Genomic DNA, 22254 nt, shown 5'->3' on the forward strand with positions numbered 1-22254 from the left:
GAGAGGAGAGTGAGTGATTGGAGAGAGAGTGTGAGATTGAGAGATAGAGAGATAGAGATACCATTTTAGTATAAATAGGTGAATGTTAACCATAATAGGACTAATAGATGATCTATCACCCTTCCATCTATATATTATAAGTGTGTGTTCCACCATCCATCCAATTAAGAAAACAGGATACCACTTGGTGAACCTGGATCAACTCTGCGAACTTGATAATGATGTGTTTGAAGTAGCTGGGATACTTGGTCGTGGACTGATACGTGACAATGTACACATACACTGCCACCAAGACCTGCGGCTGCTACTCTAAGTGCTGCCAAACCCTTGAACTGTTGATAGATGGAGTCAGCCAACTGATCAATCTCTGGCAATGATCTTTGGAATCCACCTGGCACATGGGCAAGATTACAATCTTTGTGTGCGCTATCGATGTTGTTTGTGAGGAATTGGATGTACTTGTCGAGTTGTTGATCACTGCATGAGTGTTGCTCGAGCACTCCCCATGGAGTAGTCTCAAAGTTGTTCCTATAGTCAACTGTTTGTTTGTCACCATCATGAGCTGCCTTTACAATCCTCATCAACTCTCTTGTCGTCTCCTCATTAGCCTTCTCTTCATATGTCACCCATCTACCAATTATCCTTTTATACTCTATACCTCTTTCAATCTGTATGTTGTGTTAGGGCATTGTTCAATGCTCAATCATGATTGATAACAGTATGTACTTACCTCTGACAATGCATAGAGTACAGACTTCCTGAGCCAAAGGGTCACACCACCAACATCGGACTGCTCTGGAAGTGCTTTGAGTAGTCGGTAGGTGAGTATGTATCGATTGTATATGTTGTCTTTGAGTTCGGGGAGCTCAGTCTCGATAAGTCCACCGGCAGCCAGCTCACGAAGTAGGGGAGGGGTGTTGTTGTCCAGGTTAGGACTCAAACACTTGGTGATGGCATTGATCTGTCGTTGATCCAATCCAGTGACACGCATGGTCTCCTCTTTGGCAAAGAATATCCTTTGGTTCAACATTGCTATTGCCTCGACGAATGATGTGGCACAGAATGACTTCATGATTGAATGTGCCCATTGAGTGACCTGATCTGCAGTGGTTGTGCTGCCCTTGATGTAGCCATCAGCGATGCGATCGATAATCCATGATCTGGCACTCTGTGTTGAGAGACGAGGAATTGGACTCTCAGCCATCATCACAACGATCTCCTTTGGGAAATGAAGTGTCTTGATGAATCTCTCAGGGAATGATCCCACCACAGAGATCTGACCCTTTTTGGCAAAGAGCTGGGCAGTCTTGTCCGAGGCACCGGCTGCCTTTCCAAGGTAGTACTCGCCAAAGTCCATTTCGGCCAGCTGCTCCAATGACAACTTCCAATTGAACATTTTGTCCAATGACAATGCGAATGCACCTGTGAGTGCGGAGCTTGAGCTAACACCACCACTGTGAGGCAGACCCAGCTCACCATTTGCAGAGAATATTGCCACGATTGACTTGCGTTGATCCTTCAATCCTTGTAGGTCCTGGACAACATAGCTTGGATACTTGTCCACGTTGTTGGTTGAAAGTATGTATGCTAGAGTACTCTTGATGTAGCTGTCCCACTGTTTTGTTGACCAAAGTGTTGGAATGGGCTGGCCTTGACCCTGTCCCTGGCCTTGGACATTTCCGCTAAGTTGTTGAATGATGTGATCTATTGTGAATGATGCATTGGGGAATGTTTGAGCGTTCACATTGTAGAGTATGACGCTGCCAGATGTCGAGACATCAGAGATGAGCTGAGCAACACATAATATCTCACTCTGTGTTGTTGCATTGATTGTGAATCCTCCAAGCCCTTTGAGATCACTATGACCCATGAACACACGATCTCTTCCATTGGAAGCAGCAACTACACATGGATTCTCTTTGACAAATCCATTGGCCATTGCATGTTGAAGTAGCTCCACCATTGTATGTTGGCGATCCATCAATACACGATCTTCCAAAGAATATCTAGACTGGAATAATTGTGAAACAAACAACTTGTTTGTCAACAAATGTGATAGATTGCTGATACTCAATGAAGAGTTGCGACACACATTGTACCAGAATCCCTTGCTCACTGGTGTGGCCATTGTTGAACCAGTTAGTTGGCCATTCTGATCAAACTGTAGCTCCTCGGAAAATATGAGACTGCCTGGACGTGCATTCACTTCCACAATGAATGGAGTGAGATCGCAGGTGAGTATCATGTCAATTCCAACGATGGGCAGTCCAGTCTCTTCAAGGATGTCTTGAGCAATTGAACTCCATTGTCTCCAGTGCGAAGTGGTGATAGGCTTGGGGAGGTCTTGTAGGATGCTTGACACTCGGACGAATCTTGACTTGCGGATACCAGGTGATATGATCGTTTCATTTGGACTGCCAGCTTTGACAATAGCAATAGTTGTCAAACCTCCAATTGATGCATTCAATCTTACAATGAATGATACTCCATCACTCTTGGTCTTGATCGACTTGACAAATGGGGTGAGCATGACATGATCATATCCAATGTCAAACAACTCTATTGCCTGTTGAAAGCATTGATCCAGCTGATCGGTGGTGAAGTATGTCACATGTTCAGACTCTGTTGTGTTGGATTGAGGCTGAACTATGATGCCACAGGAGTGATCGCTCTGTTGTATGATTGACTGAGCATGTAATCTGATGTCCTCCTTGGTGACACATAGATCCGCAGGGAGAGAGACTGTAGGGAGCACCATGACGCCTGATAAGCTGCACAGTCCAGAGTTGGTCATCTTTGATCTCAACCAATACTTGTCATCACATCGCTCATTGCTTCCAAGGTAATCGTTGAGGACATGTATACCATCTTGTCGCAGTTCAGAGTCGAGCTTATGATGGAACTCCGTCTCTTGGTTCATTTCCTGATTGGGGAGCTCGAGGAGATAGCATGTCGCGATGTTGACATGTCTGTCACTCTGCTCGGGGGTCAGAGGGAACTCAATGAATACTGTGCCATCACTACCACGAGTGTCTCGGGACATGGCCACACATCTATTGAGTCGGAGTCTGTTGTCACTCTTATCGATCCAACTGTAGTGTAGTCCAATCAGATTGATTGGTACGTTGGAGGTGGACTGTAGGGAGTGGAAGAATGGATAGAGGTGATTGAACATCAACGTGGTCTTGCCAACAATGATCGCACACGTCACATGTTGATGATCAGTCGAGAATATCTTTGAGAGTGCATCATCATCGATTGAATCCAATATCTCCAGGTCTGGCGTCATCTGATTACTCAACTGTCGATCCAATGAATGTTCGACCAATCTCTTCAATGTCTCTTTGCTGTTCGATTTGCTTGAATCCTTGGCACTCAATACCCGTAGACCCTCTTCCAAGTACTTTGGCGGTGTGTCTAGAAACATGCATGAATATATGGATGGATGCGACAACATATGAGCAACATGGTCAGCCTTGACTGAGTCAGTCATGAGTTTATTTACCTTTCAGGCCAGAGAGGTTAGGATCTGCGATCAATGAGTCGGTAATGTCCTTTGTTGACGTGTTGTGATGGACATGTTGCTGATGTTGTTGTTGATGGGATTGGGCTGGGATGGGTGGATGCGACGTGTCATCCTTGCCACCACCATGATGCAGGATGGTCCATGAGTCCTTGGGCAGGGTATCCAGGAACAGTTGTCCAACATTTAGGAAGTTACCCATTACGATACGATCACTAACACCAACCTGTGACCAATCAATTGATGACGTGTTGTTGTTCTTGGCTACCTGTACCTGGTTCTCCATCTCTCTCTTCCAATAGTTTGGCCACAATCCAATACCAACGTTTGGTTCCAATTGCCAGAACTGCATGTCTACGATCTCTGCCTCAAACTCCTGACCATCAACATCGTCCTTGAATGTGAACACCGCCTGTTTGGTACTTTGATGGTATGGCACGATGTCTAGCAGTCTTGCCGTGGGCTTCAGTCGCTCATTGGTGCCCTTCCTGACCCAGATGGGCTCGGGGATGAAGTCCAACATCAGATATCTTGGCCACCAGATGGGTGTGCCCGTGGCATCCTTCTCCTTGATATGAGGGAATCGCTCATGGTATGAGTTCATCGTGTGTCCATAGAGCTCGACCTTCTCGCTCCAATACTTTGGTCCAAATTGTGCGATGGCCGACATCACACGACGACCTGCATCCTCCAACTTGCTGATGAATATGGACTGGAGATGTGGACTGATCATCTGGGGCGTGAGGATCTCTAGAGAGCCCTGGCGACCTACATTGGTGGCGATCTGTAGACTGTTCAATGCGATTGGATGTGATGCGCTCCAGTTCTCATGATTGGTGAGGTCGCCTGACTTGGGCACACTAGTAGACATGATCACACGTAGTGTACCATAGACAGTGTCCTTTGGATGTCTGTTGAGCTCAACGGCAACACCATGATCAGCAATCTGTCGCTCAACCATACGATCAATAGCACTTGGACTCATCCAGTACAATGGTGAACAAATGATTGCACGTTGTATCACAACATTCTGTGCCTTTGACACATGATAGATGAACTGTGATGCCTTGTCCAGTGCTGTCTCGTCAAGATCTGTGCCGGTGCTTGCGCCTGAGCTCGAGAGGAGGTCGAAACGAGAGAGGTTCCTGGCGCCAGACTCAGCCGCACCCTTAACAATGATGATTGGATGCTCCTTGACAAAGGGTATCAAACGTGCTCTGATCTTGTCCAATGTTTGCTGCTTGGCTTGCTCGCTGTCTTGGGTTTGATTGATGATCTGGGTGGTCTCGATTTGCAGCCAATCAATCTCCTGTGGCAGCAACACTTGTGTCTTGTCGCTTGGATTGAATATAAGCGGGTACAATGATTTGTTGTAGGTCATCTCGTAGAGGAATGGTGACTTGTCTGTCGAGGGGTAGCCTGCATTCGACAGCGCAGACTCGAGATGATGGTGATGCAATGTGACCACACTGCCAACTATGATTGGCGAGGTGAAACGTGCAGCCACCAGCACACCCTTGGCGTGAAGTTGTTTGTTGGCAGCCAGCTCAGCAATGAATGATTGAACCTTGTCAGCGGACAGTCCTTTGGCCGCGGCCAAGTAATGTCTGAGCTGTGGCTCACTGCACCAGAACACTGCATTGTCGATCGTGAGGAATGATCGATCGTTGTGCGTTTGCATCAGTCCATCACGTGTAATGAATAGGTTGTCACCAAGTGTCGGTCCCTCCATCATTGCACGAGAGTAATGTGTTCGACCGATTGGACTGAGGAAAGCATGGTTGACGCGCGATTTGACGTCGAGGCCCTTGTTGTCATTGGCGTCAAGACGATCAAATACCACGGGTGTCTGGAAGCCATCATTCTTGATGAAGGCCACCTCACGGAGTTGATTGTACACACGCCACAGTTGTTCGAACGATCTTTGATTGTTGCCATTGCCAGCGCCAATTGGTTGGACGATGACAGAGTCCATGTCCACACCAGATGAGGCTATTTTCACATCGCCAACAAATAGGTCAAAGAGGGTCTTGTCGTTGCCAAGCTGCTTCTGGATACTGTTGGTCTTGGTAGTGATGAGCGCGCGGATGAAGCGGTAGAGCGCGCGATGTGACTGCCAGTAGAGTTGATATTGTTGCTCACGTGAATCAGCACGCATTATTCCAATGTCATCAAAGTATCGACCAAAGAGTGGATAGCGCTTGGGATCAAGACACCATGGTGTGTACTCAGAGTAGTGATCGTCGATGGTCTTGGCAAAGAACTCAGCCAAACTACGCCACACGCTGGCTTCGGCAATGTCTTCAGTGGACGTCGACAGGTATGGTGCGGCCTTCTCCAACAACAACAACACGGCCATGATCTCTGTTGTGATTGATGTCACTCTGATCCAGTTTGCTGGGTCGACCTTGTGTGCGCATTCATAAAGTTGATTGAGTGCACCAAACTCCTCGTATGAGCCCACGAGCTCGTCCCAACTGCGAAGGTCTATTTCGCGACCTGCCGCCTGGCCGGCCATCTGGGCGATCAATGTCCTCAGCCTGTCGACGTTGGGAGGGTTGTAACGATTGACTAGAAGTAGCAATGCCTTGGCGCACAGGTTGTACGTGGAGCCAAGGGTTAGGTTGGAACGCTCAATTGTAGACATGTTGAATGTCTCCTCGAGCAGACTGCTGGCCAACTTGTTGAGATTGTCATGGATCGGTGTGAGCAATGTAGTGTACATATAGTCGATTGTTACATCGCGCATCTGTGTTGACTTGAGCTGATCATGCAGGGCTCCCAGTGAGCTGAATCCATTCTCGCGGAACTTGAGTACGGCATTGCGCTTTGACTGTGTCTCCAACTCTTTGCGACGTGTCACAGCGGTCTCGACATGCTCCTCGCTTGCCTTGACACTGAACATCTTGCCCTTGCGATCCTTGAGCTGTAGCTTGGCAGTGGCGAGCTGTGGAGTGAGCATGCTAGTGAAGCGCTCGTTGGACTCAAACTGGATAATATCAATGTGTGCCACACCATTGATGCGATTGAAGGCACGTTGGATAGTGGTCAATGAACGATTGATGGAACGTGACGGTGATCCATTGAGTATAAGGTATCCACCAATGGCAAGGAACGCCAGTGGGGACAAGGATCCGGCATGAGGTGCGTCTCTGAGTGATTCGAGTGACTCGCGAATGACTACATCGCGTCGTCTATATCTGTTGGCCAACAATACACGCTGTTCGTATTGTACAAGTATGTCGATCTCGTTCTGCAACTGTGATGAGTGGAGACTGGGTGGCGCAGACTTTGACACGGCGACAAGGCCAACGCCAAACAGACGTGTGTTGATCTCGTGCACCAGCTTTGCCAACTCGGTCTTGTCGTCCAGCTGCTGTTGTGTGAGGTTGGCAATCTTCTCCAGGTACTCGTAGGCTTGGATGGCGCGAGACTCTTGGCGTGCCACCTCCTCTCTGAGGTCTGTGCCTAGAATTGGCTGGTACTGGTCAGTGCCCCAGCCGAATGCCTTGTAGACTGAGCGACGACCTCTTGTGCTGCGATCCTTCCAATTGGTGATGCGATTGCCCTGCTCATCGATGCCACGACAGGCAGCATACCAGAGCATGACATCCCGCTCAAACCAACATCGATGGCGACCCTGTGACACATGGTCATGCGCAACAAGTGAGCTGTTTGGTCGACCAATGAGCATCAGGTCGCGTAGAGTTGCCGGGTTCATGGCTAGGAGTTGTGGATGAGTTATTGAGAACACGACAATGTCCTGACCTTGGAGGTCGCGCAGGAAGTTGTCTCCTGGGCCACGCAGACGCAAGGACAGTGGGTGTATCCTGCCACCAATCTCGCGCTTCAATGCCAGCTGTTCATTCTTTGGCAGGTTGGACAGGGGTATCCACTCATCGATGAATCGTCTGTGCAGCTGTGCGTTGGCCTTCATTTGATCCACAGAGATACCGCGACTGCGCAACAACTCTTGTGCGTAACTGGCCTCGTCTCCAAGAAGTGTGAGTGTCTCTGCGCTAAAGCCCAACAGATCCTCGCTATCAACACCAGGCACGGCAGTGATGGTGATGTCTCCTACTGTTGTATGAGGTGGGAACAATTGTTGTAGCCTGGTGATCATGTCTGAGTGCTGTTGGTTGTTGTTGTCAAAGTCATCGAGCGAGAGGAAGTGTGTGGCCAGATAGCGACGGATCTTGATGTCCTCGGGCTCGGATGAGTGAGGCAAGAAGCCGACCCAACTCAAACGAGCAATCAGCTGGCCCTCCTCGTCCAGGGACAGCGCGACCTCGCGGTAGTGTCCAGAGAGGATGAGGAATGCACGCATCACCCAGGCGAATCGGACGTCGGGTGGGGGCTTCTGATCGTCATCGCCCTTGTACACACCAAAGAGGTGGACACGCAAAGACTCCTCCTCGGGGAGGGCAGCCTTTGGATTGAGTTTGATGGCAAGCTTTCCAGACTCTGGGATCTCGCGAGTCATTGGGAAGACGACTGATCGATTGACTTGTTCACCGCCCAGTGTGATCTTCTTCTCGGCCCATGCGCTCCATAGTGCCGCGTGCAGGTCACGGCCCCATGATACGAGTGGCGAAGGTACACCAACGGATCCAAGGATCTGAGCCAGCTTGGCGATATGCAACAGGATAACCCCTCCACTGAGCTCAATGTATTGGGAGAAGTACTCGCGTACATTGCTCATTGATTGTTGAGAGTGGAATCGTTTCTGGAGTGCCTGTTCACTGAGGAACTGGTCGGCAGCCCAGCGTTCCCACTCGCCAGCACTGGCGAATCCTGGTTGTGGCTGCAACAACCTCAACCATCATTGAGATGATYCTGTTGGTGGAGATGTGCGGGAAGGCCCACCTGGGACAGCTTACGAGAGTCTTGATGAGTGACCACGAACAGTTTGAATAGCAAGTCCTTGGGTATGCAGTAGCCTGCTGTCGGGCCACTCATGTAGCCTTCGGCCTCTTTGTGTGCGGCAACTGCTAGGCCACCACGTTGATTGAATTGGTATGCCAAGTCCTCAATATCGCCAACACCCAGCCTCTCGACAAACAATGCCTGAACGTTGCGAATGGAGCGCACCAGGGCTGTCCACTGGTTCTCGCTGACCTTGAGATTCTCGGCAGCGGTGGTCGTGCGAACGATCGGGTTGTAGTTCATCAGTTGGTAGAATGCACGGGCATGTCTGGCGCACAGGGGATCGGTCACACCAACAAACTGTGGCCATATCTCCACAGACTTGCGCTCATCCTTGCCCAGATTGACACGACTTGGTCCGTAGACAAAGTGATAACGCTTACGTGAGCCAGATGGACGTATCTCGCCAGTGGCGCTCGATGGCGAAGGGAACATCACACCACAGCTGTAAGCGAACCTTGGGTTGGACATCTGGTCATGCAGGTGGTGCTTGGCAACGACCTCGCGACGCGCAGTCGTCGAAGCCATTGCAGTGCGGCTGCGATGATATTTGTTGGCGCGTTGTTGCAGCGCCAGATCGGGACGCTCACAATCCAGTTGTTCAAGGGCGATGCGTCTCGACTCGCACTTGACGTAGTTCTCAAACTCCTGTCTATATACACTGGACTGCTTGATGATGCTCTCTATCTGTGCGCGATCGCGAGCAAAGTCCAACCTCTGGAACTCTGCATCATTCCTGTTCTGTACAAAGATGAACTCGTATGCTGCTCCGGACAAATGTGTTGAGTCGTTGGCCGCCATCACACCGAGCACCTGGTTTGGCTCCTTCTTGACAGCTTCCTCCAGAGACCATGATGATGAGGCACTAAGTCTGTCGCACTCATAGAGCACAGACAACAATGCCACCTGTCTTTGAATTACAACATGATCACCAAGTACACGTAGGATTGCTCTGTTCTCATCCAATGACATTTGAGTCTGGTACTGATCCAGTATAGGTTGATAACTGAACTCCTCAATCACCTTGCGACCAATGATTGCAAACTCCCTATTATACTGATTGATCCTCTCTCGCACCTCTGACACCAACTTATAATACTCTACAATGTTCTTGAGTGTCTGTTCGAGTTGATTGATCGATTTAGTGAGTTAGTGAGTGAGTGCATCTAGATCAACCGATCAATCAAACTTACCATCTCCTCCTCTAGAACAGCTTGGATGAATCCTTCGACGAGACCAGGCGCCTCGGTGGTTAGAAGATGGAAGGCTGGCATCTGTCGTTGCTTCTTGAGCGCCATGAATGAGATGCGATCGTGATGTTTCTTGTCAACTGGTTCACATGACATTGCCTGTGTGACAATGCGCTTGCTCTCTTCAACAACCTTGTCAGTGTTGGTCAACATGTCTCCAAGCAGCAACATCTTGAGTGCTTCTATCCTAGTGATGAAGTTTGATTGCTTCCAGTTCATCTCCACAGTGTCCTCGACCTTCTCTGCCATCTTGTCATACACAGCCTCGATGTGAGCAGTGACTCGAACGATCTGATCGACATGTGGTGCCAGTGTTAGACAGATAGCAGTGTGGCGTGTGACATGATCCGACTTCATAAGCTTGTCGACATTCTGTTGCAACTTGGAATCGGAACACACGAGCAGGTCGCGAGCCAATGCCACGTGCTCCGACAGGATGGTGAGCTGGATGTTCTTGCTCCACTGCTCGGCCAGAGCGCGGATTGTCTGCTCCAAACCCTCCTGGTCGACCTCGAACACTGTCGTGTGTTTGCCATCCTCCTCGATCGTGCGCTCATAGATGAACAGTGGGATGGCCTCGATGATATCGGTAGCCTGTTCGACCCAATCGTTCGATGGTGACATATACAAGTTGGAGCCACCGATGCGAACCAACTTCTGCAGCACCTCTTCTTGCTCCAGCTTGGGCTCGAGCTCATTCGTTCTGAATCGCTCACTGCCACTTACACTTGGTCGTTGAAGCAGGATGGAGAAGGAGCTGGGGACGGCGGGCATTGAGTGCAGGCGCTCCTCCAAGTCGTAGAGGTTCGTCCAGATGGAAGATCGCGCACGGCCATACAGATCATCGACAACGGCATGGAGGTCGCGGAACACCTTGTGCATTGAACTTGATGTGTCGACCATGCGATGCACGCCCTCTGCGCGCCTGGACAGGTTCACCTTTTGTGTGTCCTCAATCACAGCCACACTCTTGGTGCTGACAATAGTCAACACTTCGCGTAGATGCTGTAGGGCACCTTGGAACTGTGTGGCCGAGGTCAAATTGTCGTTGACCGATGAGACCAACGCACGGAATCGTCCAATCACAGGTTGCAGATGCTCGGTGAGCTTGAGGAGCTTGTCACAAACCTGCTGGATCTCAGTTGTCGCCCATTGAGGTGGCTTCAATTTCGCGAAACACTGTCTAACATGCTCGTCCGACGAACACTTGATGAGCGCCACGATTAGCTCTCGAATCGAGTCGTCGATCCTAATGTAGTTGGAGCTGGCAAAAAGTGTTGCTTGGTTGGAGAACGCGCGACTCTCACGTCCCACAACTATCGTTGGCGAGAACGAGTCGGTGTCCGATAGCCAGGTCTCGCGAACCTGGTTCGACACACGCACGGCGTTGGCAGACTCTACACGTTGATCAAACTTCCTGATCACCTGGTAGCAAGCTTCGCGACGGTACTTTGTGTCGTCAATGGCCAATGCCTGGCGCAGGTCTTGGCGGTTGTAAGGCAGGTCGAACAAACATTGCGACAAGTAGCATGAGACTCGTGAGTCTCGTCGGTTGATCAGCTGGACGAGCTGTTCACGGGTCGCCGCGCTGCTACCCTCGGCGCCAGCGCCTTGCTCAAATAGAGCGTTCTCCAACTGTTGACTCGTGACATACGACGCCAGACCAGCCTGCTTCAGCTCGTCGTTGAACTCGGCATTCAACTCGATCGTGTCCATGACCAGAGTGGCAAACAGTTGATTGGCATCGATTGGGTTGGACTCGCTCTTTAGGTGGTCGATCAGATTGTTGAATGATGTGTTGTCATCGTGGTGTAATCGTTGTAGGTAGGAGAGTGTGGAGTGCAGGGCTTCGCGATGTGGCTGGCTATTCTTGGCCAACACACAATGTATAATGAAGGTAAGCAACAATGATGTGAGGACTGGTGAACCGCCAGAGACATCGACAATTGATTGATCAATCACTCCATGACCATTGAAGTATGATGCCATATAACAATGTCCTTCAAAGAACTCCACGTTGATGTTGAGTACACCAGCAGCATTGATGTGTTCCAAGCCATTCTTGGCCATCAAGTACTTGAACGCTTGATTGATTGGATCATGATATATTTGGCATACATCCGATGATGGCGACTCCTTACTCCAACCAATAGTCTTATTCTTTATATCGATAGATAGTGTTGCCGATGCTTTATATTGTCCAAGTGTTCTCTTTGCAATCTGTACATGTTGTTGTTGTTGCTTTGAATCCAATCTTGATACTATTCCATACAGCATCAAACATGTCTCATCAATCTAAAGTTGGTAGGGCATGGAAGGATAGTTTGAATGTCAACATCAACAACATAATTAAGGAATATTCAAAACATACGACATTGTTGAAGGCAGTGGATGTTGTTGGTAATGACATCTTTGACATACACCAAAGTCTGTCTGTCTGTCTGTCCTGTTTGAGATAGATAAGATAATAGATTATATGTGAATGATGAGATATAGTTATAACTAGATTTTAATAATTGATTGATTACAAATTGAGTGAGCTTCACATCTCACCATTCAATTCCAAAATGATTGGTGGATCACACACCACACTAACTCTCCCCACCACACCTCATGATGATCAGTGTCAGCAGAAAAAGCATGGAGAAGCCCATTAATGTTGTTGATTTGATTGGCATGCATGCCATTCTTCGTTATTGATGTCTAAACCTGGTAAGACCCTGGTGAATAACACATTTAGGATTACTACTACAATAGTAGAGCAGGGTGGAACAAGTCTGTGATAAGGATATAAATATCAATCTTTGTGACACTCGCACTGTGCACTCTGGGATGGATGGTATCTATCTCCTTCATTAAATGATGATGATGATTCTAACCAATTCATCATTGTAGGTAGATGGAATTCATACATTACTATTGGTCTATCATTGAAATTGTGACTATCTATCTACCTTGAGGCCAACTACCCTCTCTAAGACTACCTTGAGGCCAATTACTAATTACTCTACAATCTATCAATCATTAACAACAACAACAACAACAATAATAATCAATCACCAATGAGAACACACCACACCCACACTTGAAGGATCAATCACCAATATATATGTGTCTCAACACCTTACTGTTGTTGCCTGTAGCACCTCTTTTAGGTGTGGTGTGGTTGATGATTGTTTGTTTGATTGATTGAGTGAGTGAGTGTTTGAGTGAATGAGTGATTGAGTGGTGCTAGTGGCTATTGCTACTATTACTACTACAACACACCAGTGGGTGTTGTTGTTGTTGTTGTTGTTGCATATGTGAGAGTGAGTGAGTGAGTGATAAGAGAATGATTGTTGTTGTTTGATGCTATCTATGTAGGTATGTATGATGGATGAAACAACAATATGGTATAAATTATTTTAACTATGTGTTAAAACCTTTAACTCTTACATGTTCCACCTGAGGGGAACACCATCCCTCAACCAACAAACAATTAATTAAATAAACATCCATTCATTTCTTATCTCCACTCTTCTTACTCTCTCTCTCTCTTCCAAATACAGCACATACAGTCTCAAGACATTCAATCAATCAATCAAATAGTCAAACAAACTTGATCATATTATTATTATTTATATACTAATACTCCAAATCAATATCAAACTATCTGTTTGGTCATCATCACAGCGAATTGGAAATCAGATCAATAGAATAGAATGTAATATTTATATCCAATATCCAACAACAACCTTACAACAACAATCAGATAATATTATCTGTTTTGTGATTGTGTGTGTGTGTGTGTGTGAATGTCAGATAATGCACGACTTGATTTATAATTATTATTTATAAAACTATGAATCTAGAAATTAGGAGATTGATGAGTGTGATTGATCATCAAACACACACACACACACACCAATCAATCCCAAGCAAGACTGTTCCTCTTTACGTGAACTTTTGTTTAACAAACCCACCACCCTTCTGGGTTAGGTTATGATCATTCATATTCATTCATTCATTCATTCCTCGCATCAAACCCCTTCACTTCCATCACTTCCATCACTTTCTTCCTTCCTTCATTCATTCATTCATTAACTTCCAACCAACCAATCAACCAACCAACCATCACACCTCACTTTCACTACCCATGTATTAACATCATCATTCCAACAAATAATAACAACAACATCACTAGTGAGAGTGGCGACAGGAAACACCGCAACAACCAACAAACATATAGACAGACAGACAGACCATCGATAGACCGACAGAAGATAGAGATATTATAACATGTCAAATGGAAGTGCACCTAAAGACACGGCTATGAGCGGCGGTGGTGCGACCGGAGGCGCCACCAGCGACAAGGTGATGCTGGTTTGCACGACGTGCCACAACAAGGTGATGCAGGACGTGCGCGAGCTGTCCGAGAAGGTGATACCGGGATTCCACGACAACAAGTATTCATTCGCCTGTCGCCAGTGCAGCTCGTCCAAGACGCCAATGTTGTTCCACTTGGGCAAATCGTGGAAGTGTGTCATTCACACGGCGCTGTTCAACCTGGAGCGCATGACGGGCAATCGCTTCTTCCATCACTCGGACGTCACCTCCTACGTCATGAAGTACCCGCACGTCTTTTTGCACGACAAGTCGTTGGCCGACATCTCCAAGGCCGTCTCAATGGCCTTCTTCAACAACAAGGGCTACTTTGTCTCGGGCGGACCCTACACGGGCAAGTGGGCCAACCCCAAGCCATCCGAGGTGGACTCGCTCGAGGGCGACAGCGTGGGCGCCGACTCACCAATGGACGCCATATCGACCTACCCGTCCAGCAGCGAGCACGACAAACATGACTCCAAGCTTGAGCGCGACCACGCCTCCTCCTCCAACTCGCACCATCACTCACGCGACCGTGAGCGCACCTACATCGATGTGAAGGAGCGTGACAAGGAGAGAGTGATGTCTCGAAGCAACAGTCGTGGCCGCTCGCCAAGCCGCACCAAGCACCAGAGTGGTGGCAGCAGCAGGAGCAACAGTCGCAGTCGCTCAAGAAGCCGCAGCTCATCATCCAACTCTGACTCTGGCCACAACTACCGTCGCTCCTCATCCTCACGCTCCTCCTCACGTTCCAACTCTGACTCTGAGTCCGACTCTGACGAGGCAGACTACAAGTCCACCGTCACCTGTACAGGATGCAAGAATGATGCTGTCCTAGGTATGTATTTGCCATCAATCGATGATCCTGTTCCAGTCCACTCACTCAATCACTTACTAACACTGGAACTATTCCAATCAATCAATCAGAGTTCAATGCCAATCGAGTACTTCCAGGTCCATTTGACAAGAACTATGAGTATACTTGCAAGTATTGTACAGCCAATGGAGCCGAGCCTATACTGAAGCATATGCCAAAGTCGTGGACAAAGATCATTCATACGGCATTGCACAATTTGGAGCTGGAGAAGGGCATTCGCTTCCACTCACGCAAGGACATCTTCCAGTACGTGGCCTCGCATCAGAAGGACCTAGTGTCGGAGCCCAAGCAAGACGTCAGTCTGGCCATCATCAACTACATCCTCTCGTCTGGCCGCAGCTTGTTTATCAACTCGTGCATCAACTCGCGTCTGTGGTGCAACCGAAAGAAGCGTGACAAGGTTGAGTTTGACGGTCGCGGCGTGCTGGTGCTCAGCAAGGAGCTGGACAAGAAACAGCAGCTGGGCATCACTGGCGACCAGCAGTACAGCGACGATGGCGGCGTGGGACCATCCACACACAGCCACGGCGGCAGCTCCAGTGTCTCCTCTACGCACCACAGCAGTAGCTCGGGTGCCAGCAGTGGCGGCCACTATGGTCAGGGCAGCATGGCGCCTGGCAACGGCGGCGCGTCACAAGGTCCGGCCAAGCTGACACCACTCTATTGTAACGCATGCAAGCTGGTGTTTGTCAATGGTGCGGCCGAGCTCCTGGAGAACAAGAAGTCGATCATACCATCGCACATTGACACGCGATACATATACACGTGTGCCAAGTGCAATGACAAGAAGGTGGCCACACTCATACATCTGCCCAAGTCATGGAAGGTGATCGTGCACACCACACTCTACAATCTTGAGCTTGGCAGTGGCAGCAAGTTCTCATCCAACAAAGCACTCTACTCCTTCATCTCGGAGAATGCATCCACATTGCTACTGGGCGGCAAGACAATTGACTACTTGAACAAGAACTTGAGTGGAGTGCTGTCGTCGTACAAGAACCTGTTCTGCTCCTCTGGTAGGAATATGTGGGGCAACGTGTCCCAGGACGACAAGAAGCAAGTTGGCGGACAGAGTGGCGCTCATCATCACAGCAGCTCAAGCAGCAGCAGCAGCGGCAGCGGCAACAACACATCAATAGTGATCAGTAGCGCAAACTCAAGCAGCAACAACAACAACAACTATGATGACGATCATAGTGATGAGGAATCATCAAAGACTACAAAGAGACTCAAGCTTACCATTCCAAATGTGTCGCATAGGGAAAGCTCCACCTCCTCGTCCAGCGTCAGCACGGCCGCTTCCAACGAAAGCCACAGCCACCACCATAGTAGCAGCAGCGGCAGCCACCATGGCGGCGCCGACGACGACCTACCCACAGCGTCGTTGGGCAAGAGGAAGCACAGTGATGCCCCATCTTCCTCAAGTGGCACCTCCACATCGTCCACCTTCACCTCCTCAACGTCACACACAAAGAAGGCCTCGTCCACCAGCTCACCCTCGTCCAAGGCGCCAAAGGTCTCGGCCGTCCTGGACGAGGACCTTCTGGAGGACAACATGGATGTCAACATCTACGACGAGCGCATCCAGAACACCGTGGGCTTCCTCACCGGCCTGGGCCTGACCACCGAGCTTGGACAGCTGCGTCGCGAGATCGAGGAATTGGAGATTCCCGAGCTTAAGGGTCTAGAGTTCCGCTTCCTGCTACGTCGCTCGCCAATCGCTCTCAAGCAGGAGGCCCAGTATACAGTGCGCGACTGTCTACTGAACGTCTCGCACACAGTGTCGGTTGGCATTCGTTCGGTGATCCCCAACGCTTCAGCGGCATCGTCCACCAACATTGACGTGACCTCGTTGTCGACCAATCCATTCTATATCGTCTTCTCACAGCTGCTGAACCAATCGCTGCACTCCCCAACCATGATGTCACCGACAACTCTTGGTCAGAAGCTACTGATTGAGCACAACAACAACCACAGCAGCAGTGGCAGTATCAATCACAGTCAAAGCGCATCATCAAGTATCAATAAGCAAACTCGGCAACAGTATTGGCGGCTCCGACACACCCCTGAAACAACCTCCAGTGCCACCCAGCGTGTCAATCTCAGGAGGCAACGGCAACAACAGTAAGGCAGAGATGTCGCCTACCACATTCAAGGCACCACTCTCACTGCCCGACCTGGCCACCGCCAACACCGAGCTACTACCGCTGCCCCAAAAGGATGGCCAATTCCTCGAGAAGGTGATCAACACCCCAGAGATGACGGGCGCCGACCAAGTGCCAACGATGGCCACCTCCTCACATGAATGAGACTACCTCCCTCCCCCACCGAGCTCGAGCACTGCGTTGTGTATGTGCCTGCCTCGCTGACATTGTGTACAAACCAAACAAGTCCCGGCTGGGACTATATGTAGAGAGGACATGGACAGTGTTGTTGGTTGTTGGAGGGCCGCGAGGAGATATATACTTGGCGTTCCAACCCTTTAACTGTCCTCAATCCTCATCACAACCCTCCTCCTCCTCCTCCACTAATAAACTATTACCAAGTCTTGATAAAGACCTTACCCTTGCCCTCACATAAACAACCAAGATCAAGTTAATGGGTATTAGACGAAGGAACATTTATTGATGTCGACAAGCATTATAGGGGATGCTTAGATGGCAGCCTTGAGCAACTTTCCATAGTCCTTGAGGTGACCGTGGTTGGTGATCAACTTTACATTGGCACCGTCGTTGATGACACGACCAGCAGCCTTGAGCTGCTTGTACTCCTCACGGTCGTAGGTGGTGAAACCCCACTTCTTGGAGATGACGATCTTCTGACGGCCTGGGAACTTGTAGGACGAACGACGGAGGGCCTCAATGACGTGGGCCGACATGTTGTCCTTGCAACGGATCGAGAAGATGACCTGTCCAATGTTGACACGGGCGACAGTACCGACGGGCTTTCCGTAGGCACCTCTCATTCCGGTCTGGAGACGATCAGCACCGGCACACGACAACATCTTGTTGATACGGAGCACGTGCCATGGGTGAACGCGGACACGCATGTGGAACGAGTCCTTGCCTCCGACCTTGGAGATGTACTTGTTGCAGGAGATACGTCCGGCCTCCAAAGCCTCAGAGGACAGCTGCTCGTACTCCAACGAGATCAAGTGAGCGCAGAATGGGAACTCATCTGGGGATGCCTTCTTACGACCCAAATCGTAAATTCTGATCTTGGCGTCTGGGACACCACGACAGTATCTAGACTTGATGAACGGCTTGTTCTTGCAATATCTGTAACTGTTTGTTTGTTGTTGTTATGTTGAGTCATACGTATTAATCAATCTGTTCCTGTTCTGTTGTACCTCGCAATCAATCATCTCTGTGTGTGTGCCATCAATCAATCAATCCCAATGTAATCAATCATTCGTCAATCCATATTCAATCAATGATCGCTATGATTCATTCAATCTTATGTGATAATTACCATCTAGCTGGACCTGTTGATTATGAACAATAATGAAGATTGAAGGATGATGATTGTTAGTAATCTGTGAGTTGGGATGTTGGATACACCTGGATATCGATGGATTGATCTAGGATATACATACGTCTACCCATTTTGTGTGATTGATTGTATGTGAAGGAATCCTTTGTGTCACAAAGAAGATGGATACGCTTATTGAAGAGGTTGTTGCTGCAGGGGAGTGACTCGCTGTGGGTGTGCAGTGTCGTCTCCTGAAAAAATATTTCGTTTAAAATTAATAAAGTTTGATTTGCAAGAAAAACAAAAAAACACTACTTTTGGTGTGTGTTTCTTTGTTTGTTTGTGGGTTTGTTGAACAAAATGAAGAATGAAGTGAGTTTCACAACACAACCTCAAGTTGATGATTAAATACACACGCACTTTGAAGATTCGCGAAGGAATGACGTTCTTATTCTCCCAACGAATACACCTCTTCTCAACTTAATAACAAATATTCATTGTTATTATCACCCCATATTGGTTGGTCAATCAAGCAAGAGAACAACAACATTGATCTACTTTCATTCAAAGAAGATAAAAGAAAAGTCGTTGGACCGATCGAGCGAGCAGGAGAACAAGCATTTAGATGTTGGACCGTGAATGATTGAATATTTGTGATTACAACAGCTTGTCTTGGATAGCATATAGGTCGTGTCTCTTTTGATCATAGACTGGGATGCTTGAACGCATCTCTTGTACCTTGCCAAGATCAATGTCAGCATATACAATGGTCTCTTCATGCTCTGTAGTTGTTACAATGTCTCCCCTAAATGATTCAATTGAATGATTGAATGAATGAGTGAGTGATTGTGATCATCATTGGAATGATTGGTTGAATACACGTACCATGGAGCAACGACTGTTGAATGTCCCCATGCAATGTACTTGGAGTTTGGATTGCGTGCTGGGGATACGGCAGCGACGTAGAGTTGGTTGTCGACGGCACGTGCACGTTGGAGGAGTTCCCAATGTGCTGGACCGGTGGTCATGTTGAATGCACCTGGGTAGATGAGCATCTTACATCCACGTTTAGCATAGATCATTGCCAACTCTGGGAAACGGATATCATAACAGATTCCAACACCAATCTTAAAGTCATTGCCCAAGTCTATAACGGTTGGTGTGTTGCCCGATGACAGTGTCTCGGACTCTTTGAATGTGATCTTGCCTGGCACGTTGATGTCGAATAGATGTACCTTGCGATGCTTGCCCACCAGTTCTCCATTTGGTGAGAAGATGAAGCTACTATTGTATATCTTTCCATCGTCTCCACGCTCTGGAATAGAACCACCAATCAACCATATCTTCAGACGAGCTGCAGCGTCCCTAAGCATAGTCGTCGTTGGTCCACCATACTGTTCAGCATACTCTTTGAATACTGCTGTGCTATATGGACAATTGAAGCATTCCTGTTCATTGATTGATTGAATGAGTGAGTGATTGATTGATAGATCGTGATCACGAGCAATTCAGACTCATACAGGTAGACAAACAATGTTGGCACCATTGCCAGCAGCCTCCTCGATTGACTTTAGTGCAGCTTTGATGTTGGATTCTTTGTTCTCTCCAACCATCAATTGAATACCTGCAAACTTGTATGATGATGATGATGATGTATTGGACATTGTTGATAATGTATAGAATCTAAGTGAAAGATGTTGATATTGATATTGTTGTTGTCTCAATAACTTTGTAATTGTACGACTTAACATCTTCTTTGGTAATATGGATACATGAATGTCAGGTGAATGAACACTTCAACTAAAGTCGGGAGGACCACATGTCCAAGCAATCTGTGAGACCTAGGGGTCATTGAAGTTCAAATATTTGGTCTCTTTCCATGATTGACAAGTTTGTGAATCATGATAGGATCATTCATTCATTTGCCATTCTTTCGTTCGCTCATTGATTCATTCATTATGATCGTATTTGTAAGTTTACTGGTTTGTAACAGGGTATGTCGTTGAGTTGAGGGAAGAGACACTTGAAAAACAAAGTTTGATTCAAACAGGTGGCACATGAATTCTTGTTTCTTTCATTTGCACCAATCACTCTATCAATCAATCAACAATTCTTACACACATTCATTCATTCATACATACACAAGAGATATATACATAGAGATGGATCCTAATAATAATAATAATAAGAATGGAATATGTTTAAAACATGGTAGATCAATAGAGTTATATTGCTCGGATTGTAAGCAATCAATGTGTGTAAAGTGTGTACCTGGACCATTACATAAGGATCATGATATATTTGATAATGAATCATTGTTGATCAGTATGTTGGATAGACAGGACGAGTATGACCATGACTTTAATGAACGATTGGGGTCGTTATGGGCGACGGCCAAGCCACTCGTTCAATCATTGCCATCATTCATCCAGGATGAAGCCACTGTCACCGAGTACTTTAGAGGCCTGCACAACCAGCTCATGCTGCAGGAGCACAAGATATTGGCACAGTTCAAGCAGCAGAAAGAGGCCACAGAGAGCACGCTCAGATGCATTATCGAGGAGGTCAAGATGACTATTCAGGTGTTGGCCGAGACGCGCAGCAAGACCCATCGATATCTGCCCAACGACCAGCAGCATTGTGTCGGTGATGACGAGGCGTACGACAGTGATGAGGCAATGGCCAACCTACTGCCGATCGTCAATTCACTGCAGACGGCTCACTCACTCGACGACTTTGTCAGCATCATTACATCCAAATGTCTGGTCCCAGTGTCGCCGGCACAGGAGGAGGTTAACCTGGTGCTGCTGCTCGACGGCATTGACACAATGAAGAAGAAGTCACTGGTACCACCCACCAAGCTCGCCATCAGGACTGACGAGAACATGGTGTCTATGCTCAAGTTGAGGTTGCAGGACTGCTTCCAGTTGGTGGACATGAGTCGCGAGGATCAGGCCAAGTCGCGCACCACCATCGTGTCATACACGTCCAATGGCCGATGCCACCTCTTTGACACAATGAACAACACATGGAGCGACTTGGGCACAGACGACAAGGGTCGTCCATTCACGTATCACTCGATTGTTGCCGTCCGCGACATGGTCTATGTGATGGGTGGTGACACTGACTCCAAGACCTTCTCGCGTTTCTGCATGACCACCAGGAAGTTTGACAACATCGGCCAGCTCAACAATCACTGCGGCTTCTACGTCTCGGCTTGCTACGATGGAGACCAGTACATATATCTGGTGGGAGGCATCTTCAAAAGCGACTACTCCACAAAGGTGTCGCGCATGAGCATCCGATCATTCATCATCGAGGATGTCTGCAGCATGGTGTACAGCTGCGCGGGCACACTGACATTCATCAAGGACGGCCTGCTCTACATCGTGGGCGGCTACTTGGGCACCAACCACAGACGTTCATTGCGAACAATCAATCTCAAGACACATGAGGAGAAGACCGTAATGGAGGATCTCACATTCAACAAGTCAATCATCTCATCGTGCTACGACGGCAACGATATGGTGTACATATTGGACAGCACTGGACACTTCTTTAGAGTGTGCGTATCGATGCGCGAGAAGACGGTGCTGGCCGGCCCGCCCTTCCCCGCAACCCAGCATCACTCATTCGTATACATGCCCTCGCCCGAGAAGGACAACAATGACTTGGTCTACTTCTTTGGCGGCAACAAGATTGGCACGAGATGCTACTCAGTGCGCGAAAATCATTGGACTGACCTGGGCAAGGACAATGCCGACAGGATATACTGTGGCGCAGTGCTCGTAGAGACTACCAGAGCAGGAACTACAACAAACAGTGGTTCTAAGTAATGTATATGA

At 48.2% G+C, this 22254-nt stretch overlaps 5 protein-coding genes across 5 annotated transcripts; 2 read left to right on the top strand and 3 right to left on the bottom strand.

Moving 5' to 3' along the window:
* Positions 1-127: 127 nt before the first annotated feature.
* SAMD00019534_117090 (hypothetical protein) lies at positions 128-12118 on the bottom strand (the record flags this gene model as incomplete). The annotated part of the gene is made up of 7 exons (XM_012893118.1): positions 128-211; positions 282-668; positions 731-3417; positions 3506-8317; positions 8404-9568; positions 9643-11994; positions 12071-12118. The coding sequence occupies 7 exons, from the start codon at positions 12116-12118 to the stop codon at positions 128-130; spliced, it is 11535 nt and encodes a 3844-aa protein (XP_012748572.1).
* Positions 12119-13977: 1859 nt separating this feature from the next.
* Positions 13978-17247, top strand: SAMD00019534_117100 (hypothetical protein; the record flags this gene model as incomplete). Its single annotated transcript, XM_012893119.1, has 3 exons — positions 13978-14899; positions 14989-16956; positions 17021-17247. The coding sequence occupies 3 exons, from the start codon at positions 13978-13980 to the stop codon at positions 17245-17247; spliced, it is 3117 nt and encodes a 1038-aa protein (XP_012748573.1).
* A 344-nt stretch (positions 17248-17591) lies between these two features.
* Positions 17592-18543, bottom strand: SAMD00019534_117110 (hypothetical protein; the record flags this gene model as incomplete). Its single annotated transcript, XM_012893120.1, has 3 exons — positions 17592-18222; positions 18410-18422; positions 18534-18543. The coding sequence occupies 3 exons, from the start codon at positions 18541-18543 to the stop codon at positions 17592-17594; spliced, it is 654 nt and encodes a 217-aa protein (XP_012748574.1).
* A 526-nt stretch (positions 18544-19069) lies between these two features.
* On the bottom strand, positions 19070-20160 carry SAMD00019534_117120 (hypothetical protein; the record flags this gene model as incomplete). The annotated part of the gene is made up of 3 exons (XM_012893121.1): positions 19070-19214; positions 19295-19857; positions 19930-20160. Coding segments are annotated over 3 exons (939 nt in total), but the record flags the coding sequence as incomplete, so codon positions are not given.
* A 576-nt stretch (positions 20161-20736) lies between these two features.
* SAMD00019534_117130 (hypothetical protein) lies at positions 20737-22245 on the top strand (the record flags this gene model as incomplete). Its single annotated transcript, XM_012893122.1, has 1 exon — positions 20737-22245. The coding sequence occupies one exon, from the start codon at positions 20737-20739 to the stop codon at positions 22243-22245; it is 1509 nt and encodes a 502-aa protein (XP_012748576.1).
* Between the last annotated feature and the right edge of the window lie 9 nt (positions 22246-22254).

This window comes from Acytostelium subglobosum (assembly GCF_000787575.1).
Source record: "Acytostelium subglobosum LB1 DNA, scaffold: scaffold34, whole genome shotgun sequence".
In the NCBI taxonomy this organism is placed as follows: domain Eukaryota; phylum Evosea; class Eumycetozoa; order Acytosteliales; family Acytosteliaceae; genus Acytostelium; species Acytostelium subglobosum.